General features: G+C 38.2%; 2 protein-coding genes across 4 annotated transcripts; both read left to right on the forward strand.

Annotated features, from left to right (window-relative positions):
* Positions 1–317: 317 nt before the first annotated feature.
* On the forward strand, positions 318–9668 carry abcb8 (ATP-binding cassette, sub-family B (MDR/TAP), member 8). Of its 2 annotated transcripts, XM_062992713.1 has the most exons (16): positions 318–423; positions 1425–1759; positions 1915–2070; positions 2291–2385; positions 3239–3344; positions 3983–4144; positions 4690–4775; positions 5244–5341; positions 5737–5842; positions 6486–6519; positions 6632–6768; positions 6846–6940; positions 7549–7682; positions 8178–8325; positions 8453–8703; positions 9010–9668. In XM_062992713.1, the coding sequence occupies exons 1-16, from the start codon at positions 318–320 to the stop codon at positions 9091–9093; spliced, it is 2133 nt and encodes a 710-aa protein (XP_062848783.1). In that variant the 3' UTR covers positions 9094–9668. The 2 variants fall into 2 exon arrangements, with proteins under 2 accessions (XP_062848783.1, XP_062848784.1); XM_062992714.1 differs by lacking the exons at positions 318–423; positions 1425–1759; positions 1915–2070; ... (6 more) ...; positions 6632–6768; positions 6846–6940 and having other exon boundaries at positions 4754–4775.
* Positions 9669–10440: 772 nt separating this feature from the next.
* cdk5 (cyclin dependent kinase 5) lies at positions 10441–18626 on the forward strand. Of its 2 annotated transcripts, none has more exons than XR_010011352.1 (12): positions 10441–10520; positions 11774–11862; positions 12418–12485; positions 12585–12645; positions 13213–13269; positions 13404–13499; positions 15194–15268; positions 15365–15461; positions 15542–15636; positions 16012–16052; positions 17212–17292; positions 17387–18626. XR_010011352.1 is itself a non-coding variant. In XM_062992715.1 (12 exons), the coding sequence occupies exons 1-12, from the start codon at positions 10484–10486 to the stop codon at positions 17471–17473; spliced, it is 879 nt and encodes a 292-aa protein (XP_062848785.1). In that variant the 5' UTR covers positions 10441–10483; the 3' UTR covers positions 17474–18626. The 2 variants fall into 2 exon arrangements, 1 of the variants encoding a protein (XP_062848785.1); XM_062992715.1 differs by having other exon boundaries at positions 15542–15611; positions 15992–16052.
* The last annotated feature ends 1680 nt before the right edge of the window (positions 18627–20306 follow it).

Here is a 20306-nt window from a genome sequence, read left to right on the forward strand (position 1 = left end):
GACCCTCAACATGAGCACGAAGAAGTCAGGTGTGTTAGCTCCTTTTTCCACCCGTTTTAAGGGGGAACCCTTCTACGCTAGGATTGGCTAAATTTTCACACTGGCGAAGCGTTTTAACCGCTTTAACCAATAAAAGCCAAGAAACTACACAGATTATCTAATCATAGTGCAGAAGGCGGGATTTATTGAAAACTAGTAGGAAATATCACTTTCAACAAACAGGGATAGTTTAAAAATGGCTGCGTACATGTAAATCATTGAACTGTGCACTTTTATCCCTTAATTATTTGAATGATTTAAATTATCAGTCGGTGATAATGTTTCCTATTTTGCGCTGCAGTAGATTCACACACGGTTCTGATCGGTTATTACGGTGCAATATTAGCAAATCAAAAGACCTGCTGCTCCAGCACAGCCGGTATGCATTACCTTTAACTCTTAATTATAAAAACATACTATATTACAATAAAACTGTTTTAATAATATTGTTTCTATTGTCGTTCCTGGTTTGTTTTTATTTTGGTGTGATCCATGGGCTGAATGTCAGCAGTCTGTCACTGGTATGCTTCACGACTCACAATTGAATCGATTCTTTGGATTCAGGGTTTAAAGTGAATCAGTCAATGAGATTTATTAATTGTATTTGAATCATTTTTATTTGACTCACCATCTACTGTGGAATCCAAACATATTACTTAGGCAAACTGACCAGTGTAATTACCCATATTTACCTATATTAAAGAGAAAATTGGTTTTGTGTGATCAAGATAATATGATGTCATATTTTAAAAAAATTAACTATCACTTCAGATTAATTATTTATGTAAATGCCATGCAACCTCATGTTCGTTGACAATAAGTAACATAAAGGTTAATAAAGTAAAAATAATTACGTCATTAAAGATTAAAAAAAAAAACACCAACTCAACTATTTTTCCAAAATTTATAAAAGATTCATAAAATGAATAATTTCGGTAGCGAGTCGCCTCGCACATGTTGATTCAGAAGCCAAACCTGTCTCTGCTTGCAAAATTCAGCTTCTGCCTGTTATTTAACGTTGTCCACAACTGTCACTGTTTTTACACTGCAATATTCTTCTATTTGTCGGTGAAGTTTTGAAGATTACAATATATTTGTCTTAAAAGTGTCAAAAACATTGTATAAAATAACATGTAATTAAATGCATTTAACATAGAATATGTAGCAGGTTTAAACCAACTTGTAAACAAGAGAGAAAAATCATCACTTAAATACCACTATATTAAACTATAGTGTGATGTTATAGCACTTGCACACTTTTACTACAAAGCTATGCAGTTAAAGCTTGTGCAGAATGTATTTCTTTGAAGCCAAAGAATTAAAATCCATTTTGGATTTGACCACTAATTAATACTGTATCTAAGTAATGCTTGTGTTGTTTTGTTGCAGATATGGACAGCAAAGGACATGTGCTCAGTTCTTACCCAAACACTCCACTACCAGCACAGTCATCCGAATGTGGAGTTTGGCTCAGAAAGCACTGAGACTTGCCTCTAAACGTCATGTTAAGTCTCCTAAATTGGCCCTGAAGTTTGTGGTTGGACCAGCTGCTTTAACGGTTACAGCAAGACTATTCGGGAGCGTAGCTTACTGCAACGCTGATGTTAACAACAACATTCTGACTCAGCTCCAAACTAAAAAGAAGGACCCTGAGTTTAGCTGGGCTCTTCTCTGGGAGTTTGTGCGACCACAGCTTCTTGCCCTTATTGGAGCCATTATTGTAAGTCATGTCAACAAGTGACAGTTTTGCATAATCTTTAGCTTTAGTTTGTTAAGGAGCAGTGTTGTGCAGGGGGCATAAACTAAAATGTGCATGAAAAGAATGTTTAGAAAGTTGCTGTATTGTTGTTAAGGCTTTATCTGTGCTTTTGATAGCTTGCATTTGGAGCAGCAGCTTTGAACATTCAGATTCCTTTGATGCTGGGTGATCTGGTGAATGTTGTTGCTCAATACATGAGGGAACAAGCTGGAAATTACATGAGAGACATTCAAGCACCTGCACTCAAGCTACTGAGCCTCTACGGTCTCCAGGTAAAACACTGTTCATTTTTGTGCCCACTTTTGTGCACACTCAAACCATTTATTATTCTTATCAATCTGTGTTGCATTAAATGGCTATTCTTTTTGATGACATCATCTGTTAAAGCACTAAAACAATTATAGGTTATCATTTGTATTCCTCTGTAACTATGATCCATGACTAAGCACCTTTGAAAAAATAACCAGCTGTGTACATGTGTGTGTTTTTAAGGGTTTACTAACTAGTGGGTACATTATCCTCCTGTCCCGAGTCGGAGAGAGAGTAGCTGCTGACATGAGGAAATCACTCTTCACATCATTGCTGAGGTTTGAAATTTAGGTCTAATGTATTAATTTAGCATTCACACCCCCACCTTTATATTAAGCAAGAGGGTCCTGTATTTGATTCCCAAGTGTAGCAACCCAGGTCCTTTCTGTGTGGAGTTTGCACATTCTCCTCGAGTCTGTACAGTTTTCTCCCACATTCCAAAGACATGCAGTCAGGTGTCTCATAAGTCCAAGATATCTAAATTCTATCCTAATGCAGTCAGTGATTACTGTGATAAATGCACCCCTCACCATGCAATCTAAGTCACATGTTTTTTTGTCCTGTCTCTCCTTATGTAAATTCTGGTCCAATTACTTTAAGACAATGTCAAAGGTTCCTAGGTATTGACATCACACACTGTCCCCTCATAGCAAAATTTAGTCTATCAAGCGGATTAGTCCAGACGGACATTCTAGCCTTTACATCTCTAAGGGCAAGACGACATATTTTTTCTTAAATCCAAAGAAATAAGATTCAGTGCTTAAGTTAATATGACTGCATTTTATTCTAAATGGAATACTTTAACTTGCTTTAAGTATTGCCATCTGAGAAATCCCACACCCCCTTTTTGTGTGAATGTGACTGTCAGTGTCTGTTGTGTGGGTTTAACTAGAAAAAAATGAGGAGATTGTAGATTGTATAGGCTGTTTCTTTTTTTTATTGTTATTTTAATTGTTTGATGCCCTGATTTTTTCAGTTTGTCTCTACGTCCTTGTATTTTGTATTACTCCTCAATAAAAACACATACAGTATATCTCATGTTCTTGGTGGTTACCAGAAAGTAAGCTAAGCTTCTTTCACCCATCCAGCTTATAGCAAGGTTCTGATCTTCATGTCTATCCTGTGTTGCAGACAAGATGTTGCGTTCTTCGATGCCAATAAGACAGGGCACCTAGTGAATCGCCTCACTGCTGATATTCAAGAGTTCAAATCTTCCTTCAAGCTGGTTATTTCTCAGGTAAAACATACAAGTAGACATTACTTTCTTCTCACCTTCTAATGTAAAGAAACAGGGTTACATCTGTATGTGGTGTGATATATAGTAGTTGGGGGGGTGACAAGTAGTTAAACCCTCTTTGTTGCTGATCACATGGACAAAGAAAAAAACTGGAGAAGGGGCTTATTTCTTGCATAACAACATCTAAGCCCAGGTCATGTTAAAGCTTGTTTGACTGTGGGCAGTGTCCTTTACCCCATTAATTCAGTTACAGAAAGAAAGCTTCAGAAATCATTAAAATTTTGCTGACTGGGTGACATAGTGGTGCAACACGTAGTGCAGATACTGAGAAGGGTTTAAACCTGGCCTTTGGTTTGTGAGGAGTTTGGCATGTTTTCCCCATGACCACAGGGGTTTCCTCTGGGTACTTGGGTTTCCTCCAATCTTCTGAAAACATGCAAAAGCTGGTTGGCTGCTTAAAATTGTCACTAGAGGAACCCTTCATAACCCTTCATATTCCAACACAAATTGAATAGGCATGTATGATAGATTTATTTACTTGGATTTGCTCACATATTAATTTAAGTGTAACTGTATTTTGTCTCAGTGTAATGTAATGTAGTTTAGAATCCCATATAAAGCTGCGTCTTTGTGCTTAGGGTTTACGCAGCGCTACGCAGACAGTCGGCTGCTTTGTATCGCTCTACGTCATCTCACCGAAGCTGACGGGTCTCATGATGGTGGTGTTGCCATGTCTGGTCGGTGCTGGAGCTGTAATCGGCTCCTTTCTGCGCAGACTTTCACGTAAAGCACAGGAGCAGGTAAACTCATACTAACAGAACACACTTTGTGTATTGCATATTTACATTTTTGTCTCTAACCATTATTTCCAGGTACTTTTCAACAACCAGTGTTGTTCTTTTAAACATGTTTCCAGTGTGTATATCCACTTCAGATATACAAATGTAATGCCTTTGGTACTTCTGACCAAAAGCATACAATAATCAGCCATTAAGACCAGTCACTCATCCTAATATACTGTCAAAACAGGTCTGACACGCCAAGACATGGATTCCGGTTTCCTCCCACAGTCCAAAGACATGCAAGTGAGGTAAACTGGAAATACTAAATTGCCCATGACTGTGTTCAATATAACCTTGTGAACTGATTAATCTTGTAATCTGATTAATTGTCTAATGAGTAACTACATGTGTGTTCTTTATATTATTTGCAATAGTAGGAGCACTTAAATATTGACCTGTGTGCCTATAACAGCTGTTATAAAAAAAAAACTTTCACCTTGTTTAATTTATTCATACTATTTGTCATTTCTGTAAAAAAAAAGTGTTTCATTTTTGATTGACAGATTTCTGTAGCTACAGGTGTGGCGGACGAGGCCCTTGGTAATGTACGAACAGTGAGAGCCTTTGCCATGGAGGATAGAGAGCAGGAGTGAGTCGCTTATTTGTTCACATTTTAGTGACGTTTAGTGAAGAAGTGAATCATTGATTGTCTCATAATATCAATCAACTATATTAAATGCATTTCTTTGGTTTCCAGTTTGCATAAAGCATTTTACAGTTCCAACATGACAGTGCCAATGTGCCACTAAGCAACATCCATAAAGACTTGGTGTGCTGTAGAAAAACTTCAACTACACTTGCCTGCACAGAGCCCTGACTTTAAAAGAAGACTTTTGGGGTGAATTGAAATGTTGATTCCCTTGTTCTCCAACCTCACAAATGCCCTTTGGTCTACATTGCATTAAATTCTCAAAGATTTACTTTAAATTCTTCCTTGAAGAGTGGGGGCTCTAATAGGCACAGGGGATGGTGGTTAGATTGGGATGTCCAAGAAACTCATGGTTGGGTGTCCACATGGTAACTAAGAATCAGATCGTGTGTGTTTGGGTGTGTGCAGGATGTATGCCATAGAGGTGGACAAATCAGCTGCAATGAATGAAGCTTTAGGAACGGGAATTGCAGTTTTCCAAGGTCTTTCCAACATTGTTTTGAACTGTAAGTGTTATTTATCATCGTATTATTCTTATTTCTTCAGTTTGTGTCAAAAGTTTACATAGACAGTTTTGGGATATCAGTGATTTCTACAAGACATTATGTAATGTCTCTGTGCAAAGTAAGCTTTACAACCCTGAAAATAGTAGTATAATCACTAACAAGGATGTTACAACGTTACTAACACCACCAAGTAAATAATTTAATCTGTTCTTTGAATGTTTTGACCCAGCAGATTTTCAAAATCGGTGTGTTGCAACCATAAAGTCACAGAAAAAATAGTTGCAAAAATGTTTGACACCCCATGACTGCCATGACTTATAATACCTATATTAGTGTTATTATAGTAGAATGAATTTGTGTAGCATTTGTGTTAATTTTTTTCATTTTTCCACCAGGTTTAGTTCTAGGCACAATTTTTGCTGGTGGATCCTTGATGGTCAATAATGACATGACCCCAGGTGACCTCATGTCATTTTTGGTTGCCTCTCAGACGGTTCAAAGGTCAGTACAAGTAACCTCTACAATAGTGGGAAACAATTTCAGCCACTTTTTGTTTTTGTTATTTATTATAATTAAATTAGGAAAGGAAAAAAACGTGTAATCCAATCCAATACTGTTGCTTAATGTAAATAACACTTAATGTAAATAACACTTAATGTAAATAAGGACGTTGTTTATGTGTAAAGCAAATAACACACGAAGATACGTTCCAATCGGATTTGTATCGGCAGATACTCAATTTGCGGCATTGGTATCGGTCATAAAAAAGTGGTATCGAGCCAGCCCCAAAATAAATATTTAGATATAGCAATGTAATAAGCAGAGCTTTACTGCCCAAATTTTTCATACAGTCTTGACTTATTCTAGATTTACTCTCCAGATTGAGCTTTTTGGCTCGTCTAATATGTCCACGTACATTTACAAAATCCATGTATCTTTTGATGATATGGAATGATCTAGTACCACTTGTGAAGTAATGCTCCAAGTAATGCTCCATATGTTTCATGATGCTACCAGAGTTTTGGGAGAAAGCCACAAACTGAAAATCTGAATTATTATCAAAAAGTTTGTTGATTGTTCTGATTTGTCAAAATAATTAAAATAATTAAATAATTAAAATTATACGGTTTTTTTTTTCCTGTAGATCACTGGCCAGCATCTCAGTTCTTTTCGGGCAGGTAATTGAGTCATATTCTTACTCAAAGCAAACTTTCCAGTTGTTTAAAACTACAGAAAATTTTAATCCAATAATAATCTAATAATAATCCTGGTCTGTTTTGTGTTCATCAGATGGTGAGAGGTATGAGTGCTGGAGCTCGTGTTTTTGAGTACTTGACATTGGAACCTACCATTTTACTGACAGGTGGGAAACGTATCCCGAGCAGCGTTTTAACAGGAAGAGTAGACTTCGTGGACGTCAACTTCAGGTAACCATATTGTTTTTAACTTAAATTGTACAATGCTGATGGTCTCAAAGAGGGCTTAGGTTCTGTTTGTTTTGTAGTTACCCGACGAGGCCTGGCAATCAGATCCTGAAGGATTTTAACCTGGCGCTACCTTCATGCAAAACTGTGGCTATCGTTGGAGAATCGGGTGGAGGTAATGTTTTACTGTGTCCTGTGGGAGTTTTACTATATTCCAGACTATAAGACTATAACAATGAGTGCATGTTATACATTGGAGCCACTTTTTTGTCTGGAGAATACTGTAATGTGGTTTATACATGTACTATACCTGTCATACACAATTTACGGTTCATGTTTATAGTGTTTTATACAAATAGTTTCCATTTTTGAGGTTAGGCAGTGATGTTGGACAAGAGGACCTGGTTTGACATTTTATTTTATCCCAAAGATGTTTAATGAGCTTGAGGTCAATTTCTGTGCAAGCAACTGGAGTTCCTCAGCACTCATCTTGGTAAACCATGTCTATTTGGACTTTGTGCATAGGGGCAAAGTCATTCTGGAACAAGAAAAGGGCCTTCCCCAGTAACCACAGAGTTTAAAGCATGTAAATGATTTTATTATCATTGACTTTATACTCTTTTTAGCAATGGGTATAAATGAACTCAACACCTGAACCCAATATTTACAAAAGGTGTCATCATGTGTAGTGTTTAGTAGTGGTTACCATGCCCTTATTGCTTTGAACCAACCAACTAATTGTATCCTTAAGGATTTTATTCTTTCTCTTTGTGCTGTGTAAAGGTAAATCTACTGTGGCAGCACTGCTGGAACGTTTCTATGACCCGTGCAGTGGACTGATCATGCTCGATTGGCAGGACATCAGGACTCTGGACCCCTCTTGGCTCAGAGGACATGTGATTGGATTCATTAGTCAGGCAAGTATCAGTAAATGCTTATTAAGGATCAGTTTTTGTGTGATCTTAATGACTTAATGACCATGGTGTGGTTTAGATGGTGGGAAATACAAAAAATATCCTGTGAGTGGTAGTTCAGCAGGTGGAGCTAAAATGAGGAGTGAGGTCAGAGGGGAATGGCCATAAGGGTTTGAGCTGATAGGAAGATTATAGTAATCTCAAAATACACATGTTGAACTCTCAGGCAGATGGGCTACAGCAGAAGAAGGCCACATGGGGTTCCAGTCATTGTCTGTGAGGGGTTTGGCATAGTGTCTTGAAAAACAACATTGAGAATTACATTTAATAATGTAGAGTCTCTATAGAAGAAGTTATCAGAGCTTCATTAACCTGATTACACCTGATATTAATAAGTTAGTGGGACCCTAATATCAGTTTAATATTGGGAATTGGTGCTTTTTTCCCTTTTTAAATAAACAATTCCTTCAAGTTCTACTTTACTGGTGTTGATTGCAGGAGCCAGTCCTGTTTGGCACATCAGTGATGGAGAACATTCGTTTTGGAAAACCAAATGCCACAGACGCTGAGGTGTTGGCTGCTGCCAAGCAGGCCAATGCTCACAATTTCATCACCAGCTTTCCTGATGGTTACCACACTGTGGTGGGTAAGTGCTGCCAGATCTGTGAGCTTTTATTAGTTGTTCCTGTTCAATCCACAGTTTTTAGCCTTCTCATTATCATGCATTTTGTACATCGTTATGTTGCTGAGATCCAAATAATGTTGTTACACAGGGGAGCGTGGGGTGACCTTATCAGGTGGGCAAAAGCAAAGGATTGCCATCGCTCGTGCCCTTATTAAGAACCCTAGTATACTGATTCTGGATGAGGCCACGAGTGCACTGGATGCTGAGTCTGAGCGAGTGGTGCAGGAGGCCCTGGACCGAGCCACCAAGGGACGCACCGTTCTCATCATCGCCCACCGCCTCAGCACCATCCAGGGTGCCGACCTCATCTGCGTCATGAGCAATGGCAGAGTGGTGGAGGTGAGGAGATCTGAGAACCATTTGCTTGAATATTAAATTGAATCATATCATGTGTATATTAGTACATAATAAGTAGGTCATATTGGTGCTAAAATAATTGCCTCTTTCTAAATAGCTGTTGTTATTTTTTTAAGCAGCTAAGGGGCAATTAGTTCTAATACTGAAATTTACAATATTACTGTGCAACTACAGAGTCAATCATAAAAAGGACAATTAGAATATATGATATTATAGGAGCATGTGCTTTCATTTGTTATTTTCATATAATAAATCATCTGACATTTTGTTTGTATGCTTGTTGGGAAGACTGGAACTCACCTGCAGTTACTGGGCAAAGGAGGTCTTTATGCAGAGCTGATAAACCGCCAACAATCTAACGGACAGAAATAAAGAGTCTCTGAAGAGTTGATTTCTGGGGGTTCATTCAGTCCTGACTCTGAGCACTTGGTTCAGGAGTCATTTGATTCACGTTTAATATGGACTTGTTTTTGATTGTGTTATGGGTAAACATGAATTACACCTCATGTTTTAAATGATTGTATTTTTAATTGTCATGTGTACTGTCTTCAGACTGGAAATATTTTAACAAATTTTTCATAAGATTCAAAAGTAATGTGTTTTGTATAGCTGTTAATAGTATCAATTGTACAGTAATAAAAGAGTATATAAAAAAGAGGTGATAAAAAATAACAGAGGCACAGGGCTTGATTCCTAGGAGGAGCAGGCAGGGTCCTTTTTGTGTGGGGTTTGCATGTTCTCTCCATGTCTGCATGGGTTTCCTCTGGGAGCTCCAAAGACATGTAAGTCAGGTAAATTGGAGATACAAAATTGCCAGTGATGGTGTTTGACACTGAACTTGAGCTGATAAATCATGTCTAACCTGTAAGTACCTGTCCTGTCATGTATGTAATCAGTGTTAAACATTATGTTAAAATCTTAATAAATAAACAAATTGTATATTTAAATGTATTGAACCACTTGTTTTCATGTCTCTTCCAGTGTATATATCCACTTCAAATTTACACACAATGTATTTTGACTTTGTACTAAAGAGTATAAACAGAAAAGTATGACTTTGCTGAAAGTATGGCTAAGCATGAACAAACTAGTAATACACACACACACCTGGTTTGTAAATTCATTAATTATTTAAGTATCTCATTATCTCATTAATAAATTAAAAGGGCCCTCCATAGCACCCCCAATGGGCCAGATGTAATTTTTAAAGCGTTTAGATTCAGTGAGCCTGTGCCCACTGTAACCTTAGATTATTGTTTTTGGCTAACAGAAGTGAAATTTGTGAAGCTGTGGTTTTGTGCTGTTTATTCACCTCAAAAATAAATGTGTTCTGAGATGCTTTTTACCTTGGTTGTACAGTGTTTGTTTGTTTTTTTACATTCTGCCTGTTTTAAGGGTAAAAAAACCCAATGTAGATGTGGGGAAAGCAGCAACTTAAAGACATATATAGACTTATAGTGTCCAAAAGAGAGACATTTTTACTTTGTGACTCCAAAAATAATAAACAGCACACCACATACTGTTTAAATTGTATTTTTGTTTTGTTAGTGGCTAATAATCAAGGAAATTAAGGTATAAGGACTATTATTGTGAAGCCTCTCAGTACTGCGGACATGTTTAGAGCAGCTGATCTGACAATACGCCCCTTCTGTTATTGATCAGCAGAAGGGCCGAGAGATTGAATTTACACAATTACTGAATAAAATTGTAGGATAAAAAACATAACCAGTTCATAATAAGAGCTGGTTTTACTGGTTTAAGCATGCAGAAGTATGAGAAACTGGAGAAGATCGGGGAGGGTGAGTACGGTGCTGGTTGGGAGAGACGCTCGTGCCGTTGCTAGCTAACGTGTAGCTAAATGCTAACTGCTTCTTCACAGAATTGAGCTGAAGCTTAAAATGAATAATGGTCACCTAACAGTGTAATTTACATCAACATGATTCATAACATATTAAATAAGTTAATTTGCTTATATGTTATACACGGACTTTAATCATGGATTCGTTCACACTCAGACATTCACTGTCATACAGCTGAATTTAAAAGTGGACACACTTGTATGGAACATGTGTGCCATGACTTGACATGTCTTGAAATTTCAATAAATTCTACAACTTGTTCTCTGCCGTGAATTAGAAACTGCTGAAAGACAGATTATATTGTCCACAGTCATGTAAGCTTTACCTTGCCAGAGGTTTTGAGGCCCCTGCCCTCAAAGCAGCACCTTAAGGCTTGGCTGAAGTGTGTTGTGTTGACATTGCTGCTGAAATAAAGCTTGCTTGACTGTGGACAGTGTCAAACATGTTCTTTCAGCCTCTACTTCATATCAGACCTATATTTTGGTGGTTTTTGGATTCAATCTGACCATCCTCTCATCATAAGGAGACTGTTTGGATTCTCTTCATGATAAAGAGACCATGGTTCTATGCTCTGTGTTTTACCATGATTCTTAAGATGAGTTGTCACTGAGCCTGTGGAATAAATGTTCATAAATTGTCATTCACTTCTGGGTAGATTTGCATCCAACATTTCCCATATAGCATCCAAGCCCATGACAATATAAAGCTTGCTTGACCGCAGACAGTGTCATCCATGTTCCAGCAAATTTTTATTCAGAACAAACCTATATTTTTTATTACGTTTCTTAATTCCAGGCTACATGTTAAATGTCAGTAGTGAGTCTAAGGGCCGCTCAGGTGGCTCAGCGGTAAAAAAAAAGTATGCTAGTACACCATAGTTGGGCTTTCGAATACATCGTATTGAATCTCAGCTCTGCCTTTCCGACTAGGCTGGGCGGCTGCATGAACAACAATTGGCTGTTGTTCAAAGGGGTAAAAAGTCAGACACTGACTGTACGTGCCGGAGGGGGCGTATGTCAGTTGAGAGGCATCCTCAGTCAGCGGTGAAGGGTCGAATCAGTATAGAGGACGCATTCAGGGTAATTGGACACGACTAGATTAGGGGAGAAAAATTGGGGGGAAAAATTCAAAACAAAAAAAAAGTCTAAGGTGTCTAAATAATGACTAATGTACTCCTACTTTTACTTTTCTAGGTACATATGGTACAGTATTTAAAGCTAAAAACAGAGAGACCCATGAGATTGTGGCTCTGAAGCGAGTCAGACTGGACGATGATGATGAGGTAAGATTATCAGAGATAAAGACTATAAAGCTGAAAGTATGTGGACACCTTACTATGAGCCTGTTAGGCATTCCATTCCAAAAGAATGAACATCATTATGGAGATGTCTCCATTCCAGTTTGCATCTATAGCACCTTTCACTGTTCTGGAAAGTCTTTCCAAGATTTTGCAGTGTGTTTGTGGGAATTAGGGCCCACTAAGACGAAGGTTTATTTGCGAGTTTGGACATTGATGTTAGACGAGAAGGCCTAGCTAGCAATCAGGGCTCTGTAAAATCCACTGGAGCTCAGTCTAACCATGTTTTAATGGATCTTGCTTTTTACACAGCTGCCCATTCATGCTGGATCATGAAAAAGCTTTTTTTCCCTAAATGTAGCCCCATCATTAAAACCATATTATTGATTTTATTCACTTGTTAGCAATTGATGTGTTCCAGAACTCAATAATCAGGAGGGGCGTCCACAAACTTTTGGCCATATTTTGTATTAGGGAGTAAAATTTAAAAAAAAAAAAGTTTGATTAGTTAAAACAGTATTGTTTGTGTTTTTACCAAAGGGGGTTCCTAGTTCAGCCTTAAGAGAAATCTGTTTGTTAAAAGAGCTGAAGCATAAAAACATTGTGAGGTAGGTTTGACCCAGGTGTTTAATGATTTTCGTTCTGCAGTTAACCTATTTTAAGGTAAAACTTCTAATTTTCTAAATTTGTTTGTAACTTTTTTCCAGGCTACATGATGTACTGCACAGTGATAAGAAGCTGACATTAGTATTTGAATATTGTGACCAGGTAAAAGTCTGTTTAAAATATTTTGGGATTAGTGGCTCAGTGGTTGGAACCAGAGCTGGATCTTGAATACATCGCTTCGAATCTCAGCTCTGCCTGCCGGCTAAGGCTGAGTGGCCACATGTACAACGATTGGCCTGTTGTTCAGATGGGCGGGACTAAGCCTGGTGCAATTACGACCTCTGCTGGCTGATTCATGGCGCCTGCACAGAGATGAGAAAAGAGTGCTCTCAGGGTGTGTCTCTCTGTACACAACGCTGAGCTGCACTGCATTCGTCAAAGTGTAGGTGATAAGATGCACACGGCTGCTTCCCACGTGTCGAAGGGGGTGTGGGTTAGCTTCGTTCTTCTCAATCAGAGCAGGGATCGGCATTGGTGGAGAGGAAGCATGACGCAATCGGGCAATTGGACGCGCTAAAAAGGGAGAACAAGGGGAGAAAATGCATAAAGAAAATATAAAAAAATATATATATTTTGGGATTATTCATACTTTGATTACATAATGATCACATGTTCCAAATAAAGTGGCCAGTAAGTGTGTATCTGAAAGATCGGAATTTCTTTTAACAGGATCTGAAGAAATATTTTGATAGCTGTAATGGTGACTTGGATCCTGAGATTGTAAAGGTTAGTTTTATGACTTCTATAGCAGTACACAGTGGGTCTGAAAAGTATGGTGGATATGCTGCTGTAGATCTTTAAAGAACTTCATCTGAAATATTCTGAAGTTCATTTAAACTGTTTTTCTTGTTACTCTGCAGTCTTTTATGTACCAGTTGTTGAAGGGCCTAGCCTTCTGCCACAGTCGCAACGTTCTTCATCGCGACCTTAAACCCCAAAATCTGCTCATCAACAGAGTGAGTACAAGAGAGTCCTGTCATCTAAAGGTCACCATCCACCTTCACTGATGCTGATTCATAGATTCATTTGTCTGGCTAAAGTTATGTGGGCATCTGACCATGAGCCCACTGTATATCCTATGTTTGTTTGTTTGTTTGTTTGTTTATTAGGATTTTAACGTCATGTTTTACACTTTGTTTACATTCATGACAGGAACAGTAGTCACTCATTACACAAGGTTCATCAGTTCACAAGGTTATATCAAACACAGTCATGGACAATTTAGTGTCTCCAGTTCACCTCACTTGCATGTCATTGGACTGTGGGAGGAAACCTGGGCACCCGGAGGAAACCCACGCGGACACTGGGAGAACATGCAAACTCCACACAGAAAGGACCCGGGCCGCCCCACCTGGGGATCGAACCCAGGACCTCATTGCTGTGAGGCGACAGTGCTACCCACTTAGCCACCGTGCCGCTCGTACATCCTATTTTAAAACTATGGTCATTAACATGAAACCCCCTCTGCAGCAATAACAGCATCCACTCTTTCAACAGGTGTGTGATTGTGAGATTTGTGGCCGTTTGGTTAAAATAGCATTCATTAGGTTAGGCATTAATGGTTCCTGTTCAATGTTTTAATTCATTTTAATGGTGTTAAGTGGGGTTGAGGTCGGGGCTTCTCTGCAGGCCATTAGACTTTCTCCACACCGAACTCCCAAAACCATGTCTTCATGGAGCTCGCTATGTACGTAGAAAAGAGTCTTGCTGTTACACAAATTACTTTTTCTTAACTGTGACCACAAAGTTGAAAGCGAACAATTTGTGGCTGAAACGCATTAATGTAATGGTTAGGAGAGGTGTTTGCATACATTTGGTCATGTAGTGTATTACCAACATTTGTAGATAGATGGATGGACGGATAGACAGACAGACAGACAGACAGACAGATAGATACTTTATTGATTCCGAAGGAAATTAGAGTATTATAAAGGACTTGTATGTCTTGTGATTTTAAGTAAGGCAACTGTGCTTTTTCTGTGACTGAATGATAGAAATGCATACTTATATAGGAAAATAATTCTCAAATTTGTGTTTTTTCTAGGTTCCTTTGTTAGGTCAAAGATATTCATTCACCAATTGTTGCACATCCTGCTATTTTTTCAGTTATTTTAAGTTATTTTAATTGACTATGTCTGACCTCTCAGGGCGGCATGGTGGCTAAGTGGGTAGCACTGTCGCCTCACAGCAAGAAGGTCCTGGGTTCGATCCCCAGGTGGGACGGTCCGGGGCCTTTCTGTGTGGAGTTTGCATGTTCTCCCCGTGTCTGCGTGCGTTCCTCCGGGTGCTCCAGTTTCCTCCCACAGTCCAAAGACGTGCAAGTGAGGTGAATTGGAGATACAAAATTGTCCATGACTGTGTTCAATATAACCTTGTAAACTGATGAACCTTGTGTAATGAGTAACTACTGTTCCTGTCATGAATGTAACCAAAAGTGTAAAACATAACATTAAAATCCTAATAAACAAACAAACAAACAAATGTCTGACCTCTCTGTGCCCTTATGAATAGGACTACTTTGTCTCTACCTATTGGTATTAATTTTTTATATTAATTTTAAATATTGTAACATTCAACATGTATTTATTTCATGCTGGATCAAGATTTGCCCCACCATTGGCAGCATATGTTTTTTTGGTTTTTTTTATAGAATGGTGAACTCAAGTTGGCTGACTTCGGTTTGGCCCGAGCATTTGGAATTCCTGTACGATGCTACTCTGCTGAGGTGAGGTGATCAAACAAATCTAAATGTTATTTAAATTGAAAAAAATAACAGTGTTTGCCAAGTAAAAAATTAGTAATTGCTGGTTTGCTGTTTCAGGTGGTGACGCTATGGTACAGGCCACCAGATGTGCTCTTCGGTGCTAAACTTTATTCCACCTCTATCGACATGTGGTCAGCCGGATGCATATTTGCAGGTAAAAGAAGGATGGATCTGCATATATAAAATATTTGTTTCAAAAATATGTGGTCAACTTCTGTTTTTCTTTTTTTTAAGAACTGGCCAATGCTGGTCGACCACTGTTCCCAGGAAATGACGTAGACGACCAGTTGAAACGGATCTTTAGATATCCTTTGCATTATGCCTTTCAGGTACTGTGTGTCCGACTGGGTCATGCATACTGTTAAATACAGTACATACTAATAGTATGCTGTGATATCCCACTGTGTGTAGTGTTAGAACTAGGGGTTACAAATATAGAAAATCCAATTTTGCATATTTAATGCAATGCTTAGTGTAAAGAAGCACTGAAAGTAGCACCAGTATAAATGAATATCACTTGCACCCAGGTTTATTTAGTGGTCTGTAATTTTAAATGGAAAAGAGGAAATAACTAAAAGCCTGTAATGTCATGTATGTTTTTTTGTATTCTTATTATAAAAATAATAATACATTTATGTGACCACCTGTTTCTACGAACGGCTGGTTTTCTTTAACGTGTTTAACGTTGCTGGGTACACCAACAGAGGAACAGTGGCAAACTATGACCAAACTCCCTGATTATAAGGTACAGTTTATTTTTTTCCCCTCTATCTATCTATCTATCTATCTATCTATCTGTCTGTCTGTCTGTCTGTCTATCTATCTATCTGTCTGTCTGTCTGTCTATCTATCTATCTATCTACGTATCTATCCAGGGTTTGAATCCATAGTAATGCTATCGACCAGTTGGGTACGCACATACAGACATGATTGGCCATATCTGAAGACTGGAGATTGCCCAGGCCCTGCGATGGATTGGTGCACTGCCTGGGTGTGTTACTGCATCTGTCCCAGTGATTTCGATAAAACTGGACCCACCGTAAATCCTGACCAGGTTAAAGCAGTGGTAACACATGAGAATTGAATTCAGTGATTTGATTTATTATATAGAAGATGCGCCGCTTAGGTGGCGCAGCAGTAAAAACACACGCTAGCACACCAGACCTGGGATCTCGAATACATCGTATCGAGTCTCAGCTCTGCCTGCCGTCTGGACTGAGCGCCCACGTGAACAACGATTGGCCCGTTGTTCATATAGCGGTGGGTTAAGCCGGATAGGGTCTCTCTAATAACTGATGCAACTACGACCTCTGCTGGCTGATGGATGGCGCTTGCACAGAGACGGGAAAAGAATGCGGATCAGGGTGTGTCTCTCTGTACACAGAGCTGGTCCGCAGCAGATCTCGTCTGATGCGGGTGACAAAATGCATACGGCTGCGTGGGGCGTGGGTTCGTTCTCCTCAATCAGAGCCGGGGTCAGCATTAGTGGAGAGGAAGCATTCAATCGGGCAATTGGACACGCTAAAAGTTAGGAGAAAAAGGGGAGAAAATGCATAAACAAAATATAAAAAATCAATAAATTATAAAGAAGATAGTAATGACACACTGTACTAATTTGTCATGTATTTAGTTAGAAATTATGTGTATTGTGACACAGTGGGGAGTTACCTACTGTCAAGGATCTGGCACAAGTAGCGGAGGAGCACAGAGAGCTTAGTGTGTTCCTTTGTTTATGTTAAAGCTCTCTGTAGAAATTCGTAAAGTAATCAACATATTTAAATGCGTCAAAGGAGGCATGTGCTAGCCAACAGCCTTCTCACAAAATGGGTGTCATACCAAATAGGAAAAAAGGTGGGGATAAAATATAATAATAATAATAATAATTTTCTCTCCTCTTTTTATAGCCATATCCGATGTACCCTGCAACCACATCGCTGGTAAATGTCGTCCCTAAACTTAGTAGCACAGGACGGGACCTACTACAGGTAGGAACAACATTCATATTTGTCTAAGCATGCTCCGTTCATCCTATCTGATCTTATAATTATATACATTTATTTATCTATTTTGTTTCTTCAGAACCTTTTGAAATGCAATCCAGTGCAGCGGATATCAGCAGAGGAGGCACTACAGCACCCGTACTTTGCTGATTTTTGCCCACCTTAGAATCTAAATCAGTTCTTCTTTCATCCGAACGAACCCACAGTGGTTTTACCTCATCGACATACATTTTGATTTATTCTTTTTGTTAGATTTTCTTGTAGACACATCACTGGAAAGCATTTATTGCCATCGTCCTCCATCATGGTTGTTTGGGATTCTTCATATTGTTTCCAAATGTGCTTTATAGTTTATAGTTCTTAGTACCATAAAACCTTGTCAGACTTTTAGGCAGCAGCATCTATTAGAAGCAGATGAGAGTAAGCCAAACATAGTAATATGAGATGGTTCTTTTTGCACTTCTGCCAAATACTGTTAGGGCACGAAGTGTATTGGTGGTGATTTTTTGTTTTATATAAAGAATGTGTTTTAAGTATGTTTTAATCTATCTTCACGGTTAATTTATTTTTATTAATTATTCTTACATTATTGTCACACATTTGACTTTATTTTTTTATAGAATTACGTTGGTATTAGGGTGTTTTTCGTCTTTCAATAACGATGCATCACATTGATCTCACTTATGTGTCATGGAGTGACGACTGAAGTTCCTGCCATCTGTAGTCCAATAATGACTCCTTAAAAGGTGGCTTGGCTGCTCTGAATTCCCCCAGCTATAAGTCAATGTGCGGGCATCCTAACCAAGATGAAGATAGTAGTGAAAATAAATCACGTATAGTGATTGAACGTGGCAAGAATTTAACAGTACCAAAAAACAATCATACCAGTACAGAATGATTTCAAACCTGTGATGAAGCTACGGCATTGTGCAGAAGTCTTGACACCCCTGTTTTTTTTCCTGTGCGAATAAGTTCACACATTCTCTACATGAATAAACGAGTGTTGCAGTTTAAGTGCACATTTTTAACTTGTTGAATTTAACAAATTGAGAAATAGTAATAGTAGGGATGTTTGTACCCTGTAGAGAACGTGCACTTGTTTTTCACTTGTTTTTGGCTGTTAAACCAAATGCTAAAATATTTATCAGGACATTAAAACAATTCAGATGTGTTTTTCAGCTCTGTAGTGCAGTATTACAATAAAATTCTTACGTTTAGTTGTTGTTATGATATTTTTACACTTGTTTTAGCACTTGGTTACATGTTTTTTTATGTAAGAATTTATCATATGAATAAAATCCATTCCATAAAATAACTGACTCTTGATTGTAGTCTTAATTTGTGAAAGATTGCTCTTCAATTAAATTCAATTAAATATTGAAAATATTTAATAAAAATGTGTTGTAATAAATGGTGACGGTGTCAGTATAAGAGTTGTAGTATGTAATGTGGGTTACACTTGATAAAATACAACTCTTATATACTCGTTAAATACAACTCGTTTAAAAGTTATTGAAATTATTTAATAAAAATTTGTTATAAAAGGTGACAGTCAATATAAGAGTTGAAGCATGTAAATGAGTAATTTTATAAAACACAATTTGTTTTTGGGCAATATGACCAGTTGTTCAAAAGCTATTCAAATCAATTCACAGAAATAAAACTACCACCAGAATTCAGCTAATGTTAAAGCTACCAGTTGTGTAGAAGGCATATGTTCTTATACTGCTTATTATGGAGCAACACTGTCATTTGATCAAAAAACCAAATAAAAGATAAATTAACCAATATATGTGGTGTAGCATACGGGGTTGGAATTAAATACATATTGTTTTGAAACAATATATTACCAACAAGATTGGAATTTTCACAAGAGCCTTTTATTACAGGCCTGCAGATGTTAAAATCACCAGGATAAGAGGTTTAGTAAGTCACATATAAGCTACACTTGTGTTTTTTTTGTTTTTACTGTGTATTGTAATTTGTAGACGGTCCCTTGGCGCTCACGGCAGCCCGTAGAACACAGCATGCTGTGTGGATTTCAGAAGACAAACATTTGTGAAGTAAAGTAAGTTGTAGCTGCTTGTCTTGGGTGTCAACAACGACAATTTGCTATTATTAAACCTATTGCACGCACCTTTTAAAAGCTATTGAAGATAGAAATCCGAATATGAAACCAACTTGACCGCAGTCGATACTTCATGTAGGGGAGAGCAGTGTGTCATGATGTATGAGTAGGGCATTTATTACTATAATGAACTAAGTCTGAGGTTTTTGTTCAGAACCAATTATATAATAACAAAACATAATCTATCCCTTTCATCGCACTTGTATCCTCAAACAGCGCTCCTCTCTCTCTCTCGCTCTCTCTCTCTCTCTCAGCCCCATTCCCTCTCTCTCTCACTGCTACATATGCTTGGTCTCTCAATGCCGCTCAGTCACGTGACGGTACCACAACAAAACACAGCAGAGTAGGAGGGGAGGAGATGCTACTGTCTGCAGACATGATCTCTACTTTCTTATAAAACGGGAGAACCGTACCGAATTATAGCAGAGAAAAAGTAAAACTGAAGTATCAATATTTGGATCGATCCGCCCAACCCTAGTATAAAGCATTTAGCGTAGTTAGAGTACGTAGGGCGCGCAAAGTGCGTAAGGTCCGTAAAGTGCGTAAATTGCGTTCGTATTTTACATACATATAATTTAAGCCAGGGGTCTTCAAACTTTTTAACCAAAGGGCCAGATTACTGTTCTTCAGTGTTTCAGGGGGCCAGACCGCAGGTGAAATAGTAAACACACCCAAAAAAGCTATTTACTATGTATACTGGATGTATTGTCTGTGCTTTGTATAATTGTAGTTCATAATGATAATGCAGAAATTTTATTTATTTTAATAATTTCCATTATCCTACCTCATACAGTGTTTCCTTAAAAAATCAGTGTGAACTGTGAGCCTGCTTTTGCCTGACGAGAGTAAGCGTCAGGTTCCATATTTGTTA

This window comes from Trichomycterus rosablanca, chromosome 3, assembly GCF_030014385.1.
Source record: "Trichomycterus rosablanca isolate fTriRos1 chromosome 3, fTriRos1.hap1, whole genome shotgun sequence".
Classification (NCBI taxonomy): Eukaryota; Metazoa; Chordata; class Actinopteri; order Siluriformes; family Trichomycteridae; genus Trichomycterus; species Trichomycterus rosablanca.

Coding starts and splice junctions, on each gene's coding strand:
- abcb8 (XM_062992713.1), top strand. CDS start 318: ATGTTTCCTATTTTGCGCTGCAGTAGATTCACACACGGTTCTGATCGG. Junction 5,342..5,736: donor TTCCAACATTGTTTTGAACT/GTAAGTGTTATT, acceptor TTTTTCCACCAG/GTTTAGTTCTAGGCACAATT. Junction 8,704..9,009: donor GCAATGGCAGAGTGGTGGAG/GTGAGGAGATCT, acceptor CTTGTTGGGAAG/ACTGGAACTCACCTGCAGTT.
- cdk5 (XM_062992715.1), top strand. CDS start 10,484: ATGCAGAAGTATGAGAAACTGGAGAAGATCGGGGAGG. Junction 15,269..15,364: donor TACGATGCTACTCTGCTGAG/GTGAGGTGATCA, acceptor TTGCTGTTTCAG/GTGGTGACGCTATGGTACAG. Junction 15,462..15,541: donor AGCCGGATGCATATTTGCAG/GTAAAAGAAGGA, acceptor CTTTTTTTTAAG/AACTGGCCAATGCTGGTCGA.